Source organism: Vombatus ursinus, unplaced genomic scaffold, assembly GCF_900497805.2.
Source record: "Vombatus ursinus unplaced genomic scaffold, bare-nosed wombat genome assembly UNPS02014812.1, whole genome shotgun sequence".
NCBI lineage: Eukaryota > Metazoa > Chordata > Mammalia > Diprotodontia > Vombatidae > Vombatus > Vombatus ursinus.
In genome coordinates this window covers 82,190,836-82,204,881 of record NW_020954590.1, presented here as the reverse complement: position 1 = coordinate 82,204,881, position 14,046 = coordinate 82,190,836, and the positions used below count along the sequence as shown (strand labels likewise).

The following is a 14,046-nucleotide window of genomic DNA, read 5'->3' as shown; positions in this document are numbered from 1 at the left end:
TATGACAGATAACTTCAGGCCATTTCCCACAAGAATTATTGCCAAATATAAAATCTTCAGGCCAGATCAGTATGTGTAAGTGTCTGTGAACGCAATCAAAGTAATTTCTACCCTCTTTCAGGTAAAACTACTTTGTGCCACTTTGGAACTGAAAAGCCTATATTTGCAATTAAAACAAACGAACAAACCCTCACGATATCTAATTTTTTAAAAAGCGAAATTGTTGATGTTATAAATATAAAAGTTGCTCCTCAGTATCCATTCTTAAAATGCTAACAGGGGGAAGGAAGGGGGATATTAATTGTTTTAGAGTCAACTTGTTAGCAGAGAGAACATAAATCCCATTTTGGGTTGATAAGTACATGGATATTTTTGCATGTCAAAATACTTATGGAAAATGGTAATGGATTTTCAAAACCATGTGTGATTTTAAAAAGATGTGGTATAATAAAAAAAGAATACTTTTATACATAGGATTTTATTTTGCACTGCTAAAACAATTTCATCATAGGTCAGGGAAAAGAGAAAGAAAAAAAGATAAAACCACATTTAGCAAATTACCAAAGCTTTTCCGTTTTTGTGTTTTGTTTTGTTTTTTTAATCAGGATTTTTCATCTGGTAGATTTATTGTCATATCCCCTTTGAAAACAGACAAGATGCTTACCATATACCAAAGATTACAGGCTGCCACTAAAAGAAAAACTTTACACATTCACTGTACATCTAAGCTGGAAAACTGTCCTGCATGAAAAATATACTTAGAAATCATGTCAATAAATGAAAAACACACAAAACATTGTTATGTTTAAGAAAAAGATTAAAGTCCTCATAATGTGTCATTGAGTCTGGATATTAATTCTTTGTGGTGCTATTTTGACACATATTAATTCCTCTTGTATTTATGTACTCATACCGCGATTTTATCTACAGTATTCATTAAGGCAAACAACTAATGCATTTCTGAAGAGGTGTTATGGAAATTGTGTTCAAACAGCAAACATTTGGCATTAAAATAGGTTAACACATATATAGCTTCTAGTAATATACATCAAGCATTCTTCTTGGACTTGGATAGTAACAAGAAAAAGATGAACATGCTAACAATGTCAAAAAGTTAAAATTCAGTGTCCAAGCAACTCCTAACAATGCTTCTGTAGTCATTGTCTTCAAGCTCTAAACAGTATAGAATTTATGCAAATGCATTAAAGAATTCTAGCTTGGCAAATATACCCAAGCAGGTTATTAAACTATATATACAGAAAGTAAATGATAAATATAGAATTAAAAGAGACATTCTATTTTTCTTTATAGCCTTGAAAATTGACAGACTTTTTGAGGACAGTTCTACAATATCAAACATTAGGTAACCACAGGTGCTTGGGAAACCTAACTACACAAACTGATTTAAAATACTCCAATGACTTTTGTAGTGTTTAATACAATTCAGTTTGTAGTCAAGGGCACAAGACAACATTTAACAAAAATAATCACATCAAGTGAACTAGAAATCAAATGCAAATATATATGAATACAATCTCCAAAATTTGTCTTTTAAATGAACATTAACCGTTTATTCAAAGTTATACAAGAATTTGAAGGAAAGTCTTCTGCGACATAAAAGCCATTTCACAATAGTTTCATGTCTCTTGAGCAGTGGGAGATAGGGTGAAAGAACAAGTTAGTAGGCCCCATTCAGGCAGCTAGAAAGTAAAAGTAGGCTCAACAGCAGCCTCCACCAGCTTGTTGTCCTCCCTGACTGCCAGCATGTGTTGCATTAGTAGCGGCATGCTGGGGGCCGATTTTAATGCCATTTGCCTGAAATAATTAAAAAGGGAAAACAGTGAATTTCATCTCAGAAAAAACAAATATTTAATACTAAAATCATGTTTTTTAGCAAGTCTTTTCTTAAATTCATCTGACTTGCCACATTACAAAGTTTAGCAAGTACTCATATTCAAGAGTGCCGAGTCATAATTAGAAATGTCAAATCGATAACAAGACTCTTTCTCTCTGAAAAACAAAACACCATGGCATTTTATCTAAAAACACCTGCTAACCAGAACAGGCATAGGGTAAATAACTGCTGAAAACTGTGGGGTGTTTTATGAGTTGTCTGTGATATAAAATCTTTTAAATATAATTTTATTTCAAATACATTTTCAAAAAGAAAAAACTCAGCCCATGCTGCTACAATATAATATAAAACATTTCCTTTCTCTACAGCATTTCTGTTGCATGTTGAATCAGCTGTACAGGCTAAGGGCATACGAGTGTTCTGTGTCATCAATAATTTCTATGATCCCCAAAGACATGGCAACTGGCCAAGAACCCACACACGGCGGATTTCTTTCATTCATCAAACTCACACTTATATCTTAACCCTCACTCCCTCAAGTGGATTTTACCTAAAAATACAGCACTTTGAGAAAAGTAATACAGTAGCTTCAGAAATTAAGCTCTTAAGGAAACTTTGCGTCACAGTAAATCTCAGATTTATAGTGCTTGGCAGTTGTTCTGCAACACTAGTAGCCTTGGGGTTTCTGGCACTAGCTCAGTATTGACAGCAGCTGATGTGGTTTCTTTTCGCTCTTTTGACTCCTCTTTAATAAAAAGCATGCCCTATGGCTCATTGGTTTTGCCCCCTCTGGGTGGTAGCAACTTCTTGAGGAATCAAGGAGCCAGACTTGGCATTAAGCCAAATAAATAGCACAGACTGTTGGCTCTTGACAGCATATTGCAATCAAAGCTCCATAAGGCACAGTAAAGCAGTCAGCTACTATATGAAACTAGACAGAAACAATGAAATGACCTTTTTAAATAGAGGCCTCAATTACTGTTCAATTTATATGGCATCAGTCTCTAAAGGCATCTCCTTTAAACTAACAAGTCCTATGGTCACATTAATAAACAAAAAAGGACATTATTTTTAAAACCATAAAGATTTATAAGCATGAACACACATATAAAACACAAGGAATTTACTCTGTTCTTTAGAAAAAAGTATATAACATTATTTTCTACATATGAGTATTGTTGAAATAATTAAAGCCTCATTTATGCTTAGGCCAAGGGGAGCAAATAGTTACAGTTTTACAGTAACTTCCCTATACAGTGTTTTCCTAACCTTTAAAATTGCTGGGAAAAAACCTTTCTTTCTTTTTCTTCCTCTAACCATGCAAGCACTACAACAGTGAACAAAAAGTCAAAAAGTTTCTACAGAAGAAAATGTTTATGTAATATGAATACAAGACCATTCAACAAATAATTAACAGTGACTCCTGTGTGCAAGACACTGTGCTAGGCACTTGAAGGGATCCAGAGGTAATTAAACTATCCAGTCCCTCTTGCATGAAACTCATTCTTGTAGGGGCTACATGAAAGATCCCTTGTAAAAATTCTAAAATGTATCATATGATCAGTGCACAATGAGGCTTATCTCCTTAGGTTAAATTACAACCTCATGCAAAACCTTTTAATTGTATGCTTTATAGTTACAAATTTTACAACATATAGACTAAAATCAGCTCCAGATAATTTTATTTAAACTCACAACAGTATGCAGTAATTCAGCCCTCTGAAAACCTGATGTGATGTATTTGGTGTAATTTTCAAAGTGCACTGGATAGCTCAGAGAGCAGTACATCTGTTATCAGCAACATGGCCTCTCTTCACCTATATACTGGAAAATTATTCCTGAAAGCAGATGACACCATATGGACAAGTGGATGAGAGTGGATTTTCTTTCCTCTTTGGGGGATTTATATTATTTTGTGTTGGTGCATGGATGGATAGGGTCACTTACTTTAATCCATTTTCATCGCAACTTTTAGTGATGCTCTACTATAATGGCAAGCATAAACATGCAAATATCATTAGATATATTTCAATAAATTTTATATAATATTAAAGATTTTTGTTATGAAATTCATGCATTCTAGAATTAATGTTTCATATTGTTTATCTTTAAACTAAATATTAGACAATGAAAGAAATTACCTCATTATTAATGTCAAAAACTCCTTCTTGGATTTTTTCATAAATTTCTTTTGCTGTATTAATAAATGCCTAAAATTAAAAAAAAAAAGGGTAAGATTAAATTCTTTGAAAAAATAAACACCTATAGTTTATTATGAAAAGATAAAAAATAAGTTACAAATACAGAAACAATACCTGAGCAAAGGGGGTAGACCATTTAACCTATGTAAACAATATCACCTTTTGCAGTATCAATTGTAATTTCTAAACTAGATAACAACTTCACTCAATAAGATCATTTAAAAAAAAACTGTCTTCCACTAGGAATACAGTAATATTCATTCAGCTTTACATGACTTGGCCCACAGCAGGCTCAAGAAAACAAGATAACACTATTTAAATTTTATACCACTTTGAATAAAGTTTTAACATTTTCTTCTACAATATGACTAAGTTGTACTTTCAATTAATAAACACTACAATTAATCCAGAATAAGCACTGTACTAGATGACATTTAAACAGAAATTAGTTACAAGTAAAAAAGAATAAAAATGAAGTATATAAACTCGATAACAGCCAGAGGACATTGTATCTGACGAGGTGACAAACCATAGTTAATACTATCAATAATGCATATTGAATTCCTTCAACCTGGAGTTTATGAAAATTCATACAAGGATTCTATCCCCTCAGCAGAAGCCCACTGCTACTGATATAGATCTAACTCAAATATAAAAAAGTAAACAGGATTCATGGAGAGGAACAAATCATACCCCTCATCATTTCTACACTAGAAGCATTTGACTGCTAAACTTGCCACCAGAGCTTTGTTTCCTAATTAACAGGACTGATATGTTTTCACCTTTAAAGGCCTTACAGCTCCCCAGAGTAATCAATCTACTGCAGCTCAATTACTGCACCAAGCACACACCATGGCCAGGGAAGGAGACTTGAACAACTGCGGCAGGAATAGAGAGATATGAATATGCATAAACTCTAAGTGGGTGATCGAATCATCACAGAGGGTCATGAGAATTTGCGGCAAAATAATGAGAAGAATTAATCATTGCAGATTCACAAGGCTCTTAGGAAGTGAGTACCTTTTCAAATGTGTGCTGGAGTTGCAAAGAAAAAATTGGCTTTTATCCAACTTTGAAATGATTCACATTCCTCAAAATCAAAGTTTTCCCATATAAAAAGGGGAAAAAAAAACCCCTTATCTTTATTTCCAATAACATTTCAATTATTATGATGGTCTTATAAACCTGACTAATTAAAAACTACAGTCAAAAGCTTTAAAAATTCACAAAGCCAGAATTCCTAGGGGGGAACTAACTTTTTCATATTCAACTAAAACATAAGAATCACAAAGACTTAGAAATGTGTTATAACTTCACATTAAACACAAATTTACACTTTAGCAGACATTGTTAAATGTGTCAAATTATGTAAATAAATTGCCCTCTTGCTAAGTTAGATGAATCTATTTGAAATTAAAATAGTGCAACTGCATCTAGAGAATTGTGCTATTTAAAATTTCATGAGTCACTAATAAATTTATTATAGTTAGTCTATAAGATTTCATTTGGTAACAACTTTGAAGTGCCCCTATAACTAATGAACTAAAGACATGTGTTATTTTATAGTCAGAAGATGTAGAACACTCATTGTACAGGACTGCTTTCATTACAATAAAGTTATTCTAGATGCCTTTTTTTTTTTTTAAAGCGCTTATAACCTCAAACAACCTTTAGAAAAACGAAAATTGATGTATCAGCCACTAGTCTGCAAGGCCTTAGCTGGGTAATCTTGACAATTACAATGAGAAAGCAAAAGAACTGTTCCTAATTCCAATCCTAACTTCACAGAAAAATATTACTTTCATGAAAATGGTGACATTATTCAGCCATAAAATTCAACACCTCAAATGTAAAACATATCTGTTTAACAGATAACATTTATGTAGCACTTTATGTTCTACAAAATACTTTACATATTATCTCATCTGAACTTGACAGTGACCCTGTAAAGTAGGTAGTATAATTATCATGTTTTGTAGCTTAAGAAACTAAAGCTCGTTGAAGGTAAATGACTTGCTGTACAGGTCAAGCAGCTATTGAAATGGGATTCAAACTCAGGCTTGTTGACTCAGAATCCAATGTTCTTTCTACTACACAACAGCTATATTCTCTATATATTGAATAATGGTGTCTGTGATTATTTCATATTCTATGAAGACTCATAAAGAAAAAAAGTATTTTTAGAACTCGAGATGACAAGAGACACTGTACCAGTTGTCAGTAGCTTTCAAAACTATCTTTGGATAATTCTTTTTAATTTTTTTTCTAGAAGTATTATTTATCTATTTGAAGTGAATTATGGCTACAAACTTAACAGCACACATTTTGAGAACAAGATGATATTTAACAAACTGTTAATATTTAGCAAAATTAATTTGACTTACATAGCTGAATCATACTTTTAAAAATATTTTACTTAGCCTTGGAAAATGATTATTTGTGTCTGAAGTTCACAAAACACTGACTTTTGTGAGGACAGGGCATATCCTATGGAGCTTATTTACAAAAATAGTTTACTTATTGGAGGACAAGAAATAAACTGGTAATAACATGTTTCAAAGAGTAAAGATAAATTAATATAATCATATCAAAATGAAAACTCTTACCATTGCTATTTAAAATAAGCAGGAATCTAAATGGAGTTTCAATTGTAATTACCTTGCCCAAAAATCTTACTTCTTAACAACTACAGTAACATTTTACTTATCTACATTTTTACTACAATAAAAATCTACATTTTATCTACATTATTACAACACTACATTTATACAACTTCAACTACTTGGAATATACCTGAGAACCAAGAAACAAAAGCCTTTGGGAAATCAAGGTAGATGTTAAAAGCTCAAACACTTAACAGAAGAAACTCTCAGAGTTTCCTCACAAGCAGAGGCTATCTTTTGCCTTTCTTTGTATTCTCAGTGCTTAGCACAGTGCCTGACATATATGGAAGGCACATAAAGAAATGTTTATTGACTCACTTTAGACATGATTTTTAAAAAGATTACTTATTTGATGTCTTAAATTACAAAAAGATTCAAATCAGGTGATGGTGATGAAGAGGACCTTCAAAGGGCAAGTTCACTGATACCGGCTACAATAACTGGACAACCGAGAGTGAGAATAGACACAGGACATGAACTTAAAACCAAACCAAAACATAAAAACCCAGCAGTGTGGTACCATTCCTTACTAGCATCACTGTATAAGAACACTGCACAGTGATGGCTCACCAATCAAAAAAGGTGAAATTATATTTGGTCAAGAAATCAGAGAAGTATTCAAAATGTAGTTAGAAATATATTTATTAAAATGGTTAAATAAAATAAAAATGGCATTGACACCTTACTCCTACTACATGGCATACCCTTGGACAGGTTATTCAACCCTTCTATGTCTCAGTTTCCTTATCTGGAAAAGGAAGGGTTGCACTAGCAGGCTTAAGCTCCTTTCCAGCCCTAAATCTATGATCACGTAAACTATGTGAATTTTTAAGTATTACCCAGTCCAATCCTATAAAAAATTGATTTAGGTATAAAATCTTTAATGAAAGCATCATAGAAACCATTAAGAATTACAAAACGGAAAATGTGCTTTCATGGGAAGATAAAACACTTAACAATTCAAACTAACAGTTCACTTTTTGAAAAAAGCCAATTTTGTCCTAGAGAGTTGCCTAGAACACTACAAGGTTAAGTGACTTGCCCAGAGTCACACAACCAGTAAATATCAGAAGAGGAACTTGAACCCAGGTCTTTTTGACCTTGAGGCTGGCTCTTATCATGTTGTCTCTTTCTATATCTCTAATTGATTTGAGTCACCACTGAACCAACAATTTCTCCAAGGATGATATAAGTCAATGACAATGAAACTTTTGCTTCCATTGATTCTATATCAACACTTTTTCTTCTTCAATATAAAAAACATGAAGGTAAAAAATAATAGCTATCACTAGACCACCTTGATTAAATTCCAGGTTCTTTTCTTCTAGTCTATTAATCCTCCTGCCAATTTGTTGCTTTTTCAAGTCCTAGGAACAATATCTGGGTGACACCAATAATATAGAAACTTTATCTGACTTTGCCTTGTGTATTTATCATTCTTACTTTTAAATATTTTTTTTACCACAACACTTTTATAGGTATGTATTGAAGCATTTTTTTTAAAAAAACAAGGCAAGAAAACTCAGTACTTACTCTTGTTGAACTAACAATCTGGCTAAGGAACATAGATAGACAGACAGACAGACAGACAGACAGACACACACACACACACACACACGAGATGATAACAGATCCCAGACTAAACAAGCATAGTAAGTGAACTTTCAGTCAAAGACTGCAAGTCAAGGTTGAGGTAGTTACTGTAAGAAAGTAATAAGTTACCTTAAAAAGGTTTAAAAAAAAAAAAGGAGAGCAAGTAAAGTAGAAACATATGATACTGTGGGGTGAGAGATAGACATGCACAGTTAGAATAAAAAAAGTACAAAAATATTGAAATGACTTCCCCATTACAAAAGTCATATTTGAATTTTTATATAACATCTTTATGTAAGATACTGCCATCTAGTGGCTATAATGAAGTTACTAAAGCTCATTTGGAGTTGCCTACTACAGTATTTCACTTAGCTTAAACATTTCTTAATAAATACCAAAAAGAATGACGTCCTCTGAAATAAGACAAGGACATATATATTTTTCAAGGGTCAGATAAAAGACTGAGAGATAATGGATGGGGTGCGATTTCATATTCCTTCCAAATCTTTCTAAACACAAGGACATAACCAAGGTATTCATTGACAGATTTCATCTTTCCCATTATCCTTCCCCTTTCCTTGTCAAGCATTAGGTAGAAAAATTAATGATCAGTTGCTTGATAAAGGGACGGAGGAAATGAAGGAAACCTGTCAATCCCAATCATTTTTTAGCAAGTCTAGTAAAATAAATTAATTATTAGCTAAATAAAGTGTATTATAAAACTTAAGCTATTTGTAATCGATGAGTGTTATGGGGCTATACTTTCAACTAACATTGTCATAGTCCCAGCCCTGCTTTTACAACATTCCAGACCATGTTCGCCGATTTCCATTTTCAAAAAATGCCATTACCATAAAAGAAAACAAAAGTTGTCTGAAACAAACTTATCTCACTGCTATCATCTGCTTCCCTATATAATGTTTTCTCCTTTACTTAATTTTGTTTCTGGAAAGTCTTTCCTGTCTCTGATGGAAATATTGCCTTGGTTTTTGCCCCCACAGATATTAATCATGTTGCGTGGTCTTCTGGTTCTTGGATTTCCCCATATGGCCTAAAATTCTTCAGGACAATGCAAAGAAGGTAGATCTACTCAACTCTTACTAATGTTCTCTGTTATCTTTGTCGAGAAGTTTTCTCTGTTAGAGTCAAAACAGGCAAATTTGGTGTTTATGGTGAGGTCTCATAAAATATGCCGGGGCAAACATGAAAAATATATTCAAAAATTTACAAACAAATTCAGTGGGAGTAGAGGAGTAAGTATTCCAGGTCATAAGGGCCCAGATGCTAGGGAAGCTGCTGCCATGGAAGAAAAGGAAGAACAGTACAGGTTAAGACTGTGTAGGACTGCTCACCCAGGATGTTGCCACTGGAGGAGGAAGCAATGCTATGGTAGCTTCCTACTTTAATCTTGCTTGCTATTCAAGTGATAAATTCACTTATTTCTATGCAAGGATTGTCAGTATCCTGGGACAAAGCCCTGTTCACACTCACCATAATATATCACTGATTTCAGGACTTGAAAGAGGACAGAACAAAAATTGCTAATGTGGAATCAAAAAAACAAGAAAAAGAAGTAGTGGATAAGAGAGTACCCTGACTCCCCTCAAGAATGCCTCGAAAAAGGCCCAGATGAAGTGTAGCCTAGAGTATGGAAGCAATAGGCAGTGTCAGTACTTTCTGAAAGAATAGTGAGTCTGTAAATAGGCCAATGACCATGACTTTGATTCCCAGCAAAATACTAGAGTGTACGAACTATTACAGAGAATAGTGAGCATATAGAACTGGTGAGAACAAAGATGAATTAGGGCATTATTAAAAACTAGTGGTGCCAGACTAGCCTCATTTCTGACAGCGTAATTCAAAAGGAAGATAAGGAGGATGTTGTGGATACGGTTTATCAAAATTTCAGCAAAGCAATTGACAAATTCTAATTTCTAAATTGATAAATTCTAATTCTGTAATTTTTGTGGTTGTTCACTTCTCAAATCTACCTTTCACTGTGGGTTCAATGGCAACTTGTAAAGAGGTCTTCAATGCAGTGTCCAAGAGATTTGTGCTTGGCCTAATGCTGTTCAACATTTTAATCAATGGCTTGAACAAAGGTATAGATGTCATGTTTGCCAAATTTGCAGATGATAAAAAATTGGGAAGGATAAATAATATGCTGATGGAAAAATAAAACAAAACAAAACATCTATAGGTTAGAGCAGGAGTGGGGAACCTGTGGCTTTGAGGCTTGTAAGTTTGGATTCAGTCAAAGGGCCACACTTGAGGACCAAGAGGGCCACATGTGGCCTCGAGATCACAGGTTCCCCATCCCTGGGCTAGAATCTTGGGCCAAATCTAAGTAGGATTAAATTTATTAAGAGAGCAATGTAAGTGTAAGTATGAGTGAATTGGAATAGTAATGAACTTTCGAGTACAAGATATTGGAAGGATGGCTATAAAGAAGTTTAGCTGAAAATGACCTGGGGATTTTAGTGTAGGTAGAGAAAATGAGAACTTGTTTAGTAGCCAGACCTTAGAGTAGTCATTATTAATTCAACTTTAGCTTATGAGGAGGTTTATTTGGTCATGAAAATGCATTAAACAAAACAACAACAACAAAAAATACAAGATAGTAGTTATACATCTAGAGCTGGACAGGGACACCTGAGGTTATCTAGTTCCACCCCTTCACTTTACAGATGAGGAAACTTGAGGACCAGGAAGTTTAAATGACTTGCCCAAGGTCATATAGATAGAGATGAACTCAGGTTCTCTTACTCTAGAGCTAATGCTAGTGTTACTATCAACAATATTCCCCCAGTGTTAGCAACTCCCTACCATTTCCTTAAGTGATAGTAGTAAAGGAGCAGAAATGGGGACAGAGTACTAATAATCATATTATCTTCAAACAAAGTTGTTTTATTTTGTCATATTCTTAAATGCAACAATTAAATATACAAAGAAAAAAGAGAATTGTATAAATCATATCCTTATAAGATTAGTTATAACATTAATTCATCATTTAGAACTGCAAATGTTCCAGGTTCGCAGAGGCCTGTTTGGCCTGTGCGCCTACGCTAAAGTGCATTCCTCTTCCAGCCCGACCCAACAGACCTTTCCAATCAACCATGCAGGTTGTCCTGGGATATAAATTTGTTTCATTCTTGTCTTTTTGTGGGTTCTGCTGTTCTAGAATCTGTTTAGAGTCATTTTCTACAGGTATTTGGAGAGGTTCGGGGGACAGCTCAAGCAAGTCACTCCTTTTACTCTGCCATCTTGGCTCCGCCCCCCCAAAGTGAACTATTATCAACAGTGACATTCTTCCTATATATATATAAAACCAAAAGACAAGCAAGTTGTAGCTAAATGGAAGGATGGCTCACAGGTTCTCTTTGGAGAGGCAAATACTATAGTTGGCAGAGCTGATCTTATGTTATCAAAGGTAACAAGACATTTCATATAATTCTTGGCCATCTTATTATATAGAACTCATTACGGGCAAAAAGCAAGACACCTTGAAGATAACTTCAACTTAAATATCAAGACCTGTTGCAAAGGATGAAGACTTAGAGAAGTTCTATCAAATGGAGCTTGCACAAGATCTTTTAAACTTGAGAACTGTGAGCAAATATTTCAATATAACTGGTTTCCTTTGCAATGCTATGTATTTTATTTTATCCATTTAAAAACATTATTTTGAGAAGTCGTGCATAAGTTTCACCGGACTGCTAAAGAGGTTGTGATGCAAAAAAGGTGAAGAACCTTTGCCCCAAACCAAGTCAACATATATTTTAGTATTTATTTTCTGTAATCTGAGGGTGAACACAGGATAGGGCAGTGAAAAAGGTATTGAATACGGTTTGGGATAATGAAATGAAAAAGTTGCCTAAGGCTTGTAGACTCCTTAGAAGCATCAAGCATATCTCAAGAATACTTTCTTCAAGTAGCTAGCTAGAAAGTGATAAGACAGAGCAAGCACTGAACAATATGACAGAAAAGAAAAAATGACTGATTACTGATGGGGATGAAGGGTGATCATCTCAGCTGTCTGTGCACTCGGATCATAAACTAGGTGTATCAGAAGTCAAAATAAACATCAAAAGATGAAGAGAAAATGAGATTGCATATAAATATAATTCCAACCCAACCTATTGTTCCTGAAGCTCAAAAATGGAGGATAACAGTAAAAACAATGACTCTAATTACCATTTCCTACAAATTCAGTAAAGGATCTGTATCAAAGAAGAATCTGAAATACTGTATTAACTGCTTCACCCAATCAACATCTGATCTCTTTGATAAATTGTTCCTACGGTCGCCAAAGGTAATGCTGACTCAGACTAGGAATTACCCGTTAAACGTTAAAGAAAAAGATAAGGAAAATATGAACAGCAATGTCTTTTAAGTAGGAAAAAGCAGGAGAGTTGAAAAGAAGCTTAAAGAACACCCTGACATGAAAGCTAAATGAGAGTATCCCATGAGCATTTATAGCTGAATCTGTAAAGAGGATGGAACAAAAAATGGAACAAATTTGCCACCATTTCGATGGCAATATATTTCCACACCTGCAAACACAATAACTAGATCTAAAACTTCAGTATCTCACTGTACTAAGTGAAATAACTCTGGTTATAGCGAATATCCAGTGCACAATCCAAATAGAAGTGAAATTCTTTAAAGATAATAAGTTCCTCTAAATGCTCCAATTTGCATACAACATTGTGTAGGCCTCATCACTCTCTAGGCTATTAGGCCTCATCAATGAGATTCATGACCACTCCAAAGAGTTCAGTTTAAAATTACATAACATTTAACAACCTCAAAATGCTTTCTAACAAAAATTCTTCATTTAAAAGAAACACCAACAGTCTCCCAGTAATGCTATGTGGCTGGAAGTCTTGGAAATGAAGAGTTGGAACACTGATATCTCTGAAATCAAAATCTAGGATAACCCAAAAGGCAATGTAGATAATCCATGGTGAGAAAAGTAGGTTTTGGTGAATTACTAACAATAATGTGCAAATCAAAAGTGGTACAAAGTATTGTCCAGGTAATGAAAAAGGAGATAGGCCAGTCATGTAGAAAGATCAAGGGGTAAGACTAATAGCTAAGAGCTATAATGATACTGATGTAATGTTGAAGGAACTGAGGAAGTCAACCAGAATGTTGGGCAGATCCTTTATGGAAGAATTAGGGGATGGATGTGGGACAGAAACTATATTGGAGAAGGTGTTGATGGGCTATAATTTGCAAGGAAAAAAAAATTGGAGAAAGTAGTCACATGGATGAGATCAAGGATCCACTGTAGTACTCAATTTTTTATCTACATGTTTTATTTCTAATGAAAAGCTAGGATGATGATCTGAATTTGGTGAGATGGGTGTCTATCACAATTCCTGGCACACAGTAGGTACTTAAATGTTTCTTGAATTAATTTGGGCCCTCCTCATTACAAGGCAAACAAATTATTTTTCCCCGAATAATCCAAACTCAGGAGCTTGGAACCAGCTCCTAATGCCACCCTCTGTTCCTTATCTCAAAGCAGACAAATGATTATACTTTAATATGATCCAGTGATTAAGTTTCTTCATTAGTAAAACAGTGATGATGACAGCACTTATTAAACTCACAGAGTGGTTGTGAGAGTCAAAATAAATAATACATGTAAAGTGCTATGCAAATCTAGCTGGTATATAAATGTTAGCTGCTCTTATTATTAAATCTATTGTACTGTAGCTTGCACCCT

General features: G+C 34.2%; 1 protein-coding gene across 1 annotated transcript in view; it reads right to left on the bottom strand.

The window, feature by feature from the left end:
- Positions 1 to 459: 459 nt before the first annotated feature.
- The window catches only part of LOC114054147 (ras-related protein Rab-2A), a 108,602-nt gene continuing 95,015 nt past the window's right edge, over positions 460 to 14,046 (bottom strand). Inside the window, exons 7-8 of the mRNA XM_027877290.1 lie at positions 3,997 to 4,065; positions 460 to 1,815 (exon numbers count right to left, since the gene is read on the bottom strand). Coding sequence (XP_027733091.1) covers positions 1,720 to 1,815; positions 3,997 to 4,065 — 165 coding nt within the window. The 3' untranslated portion in view covers positions 460 to 1,719. The remainder of the gene's footprint in view (positions 1,816 to 3,996; positions 4,066 to 14,046) is intronic.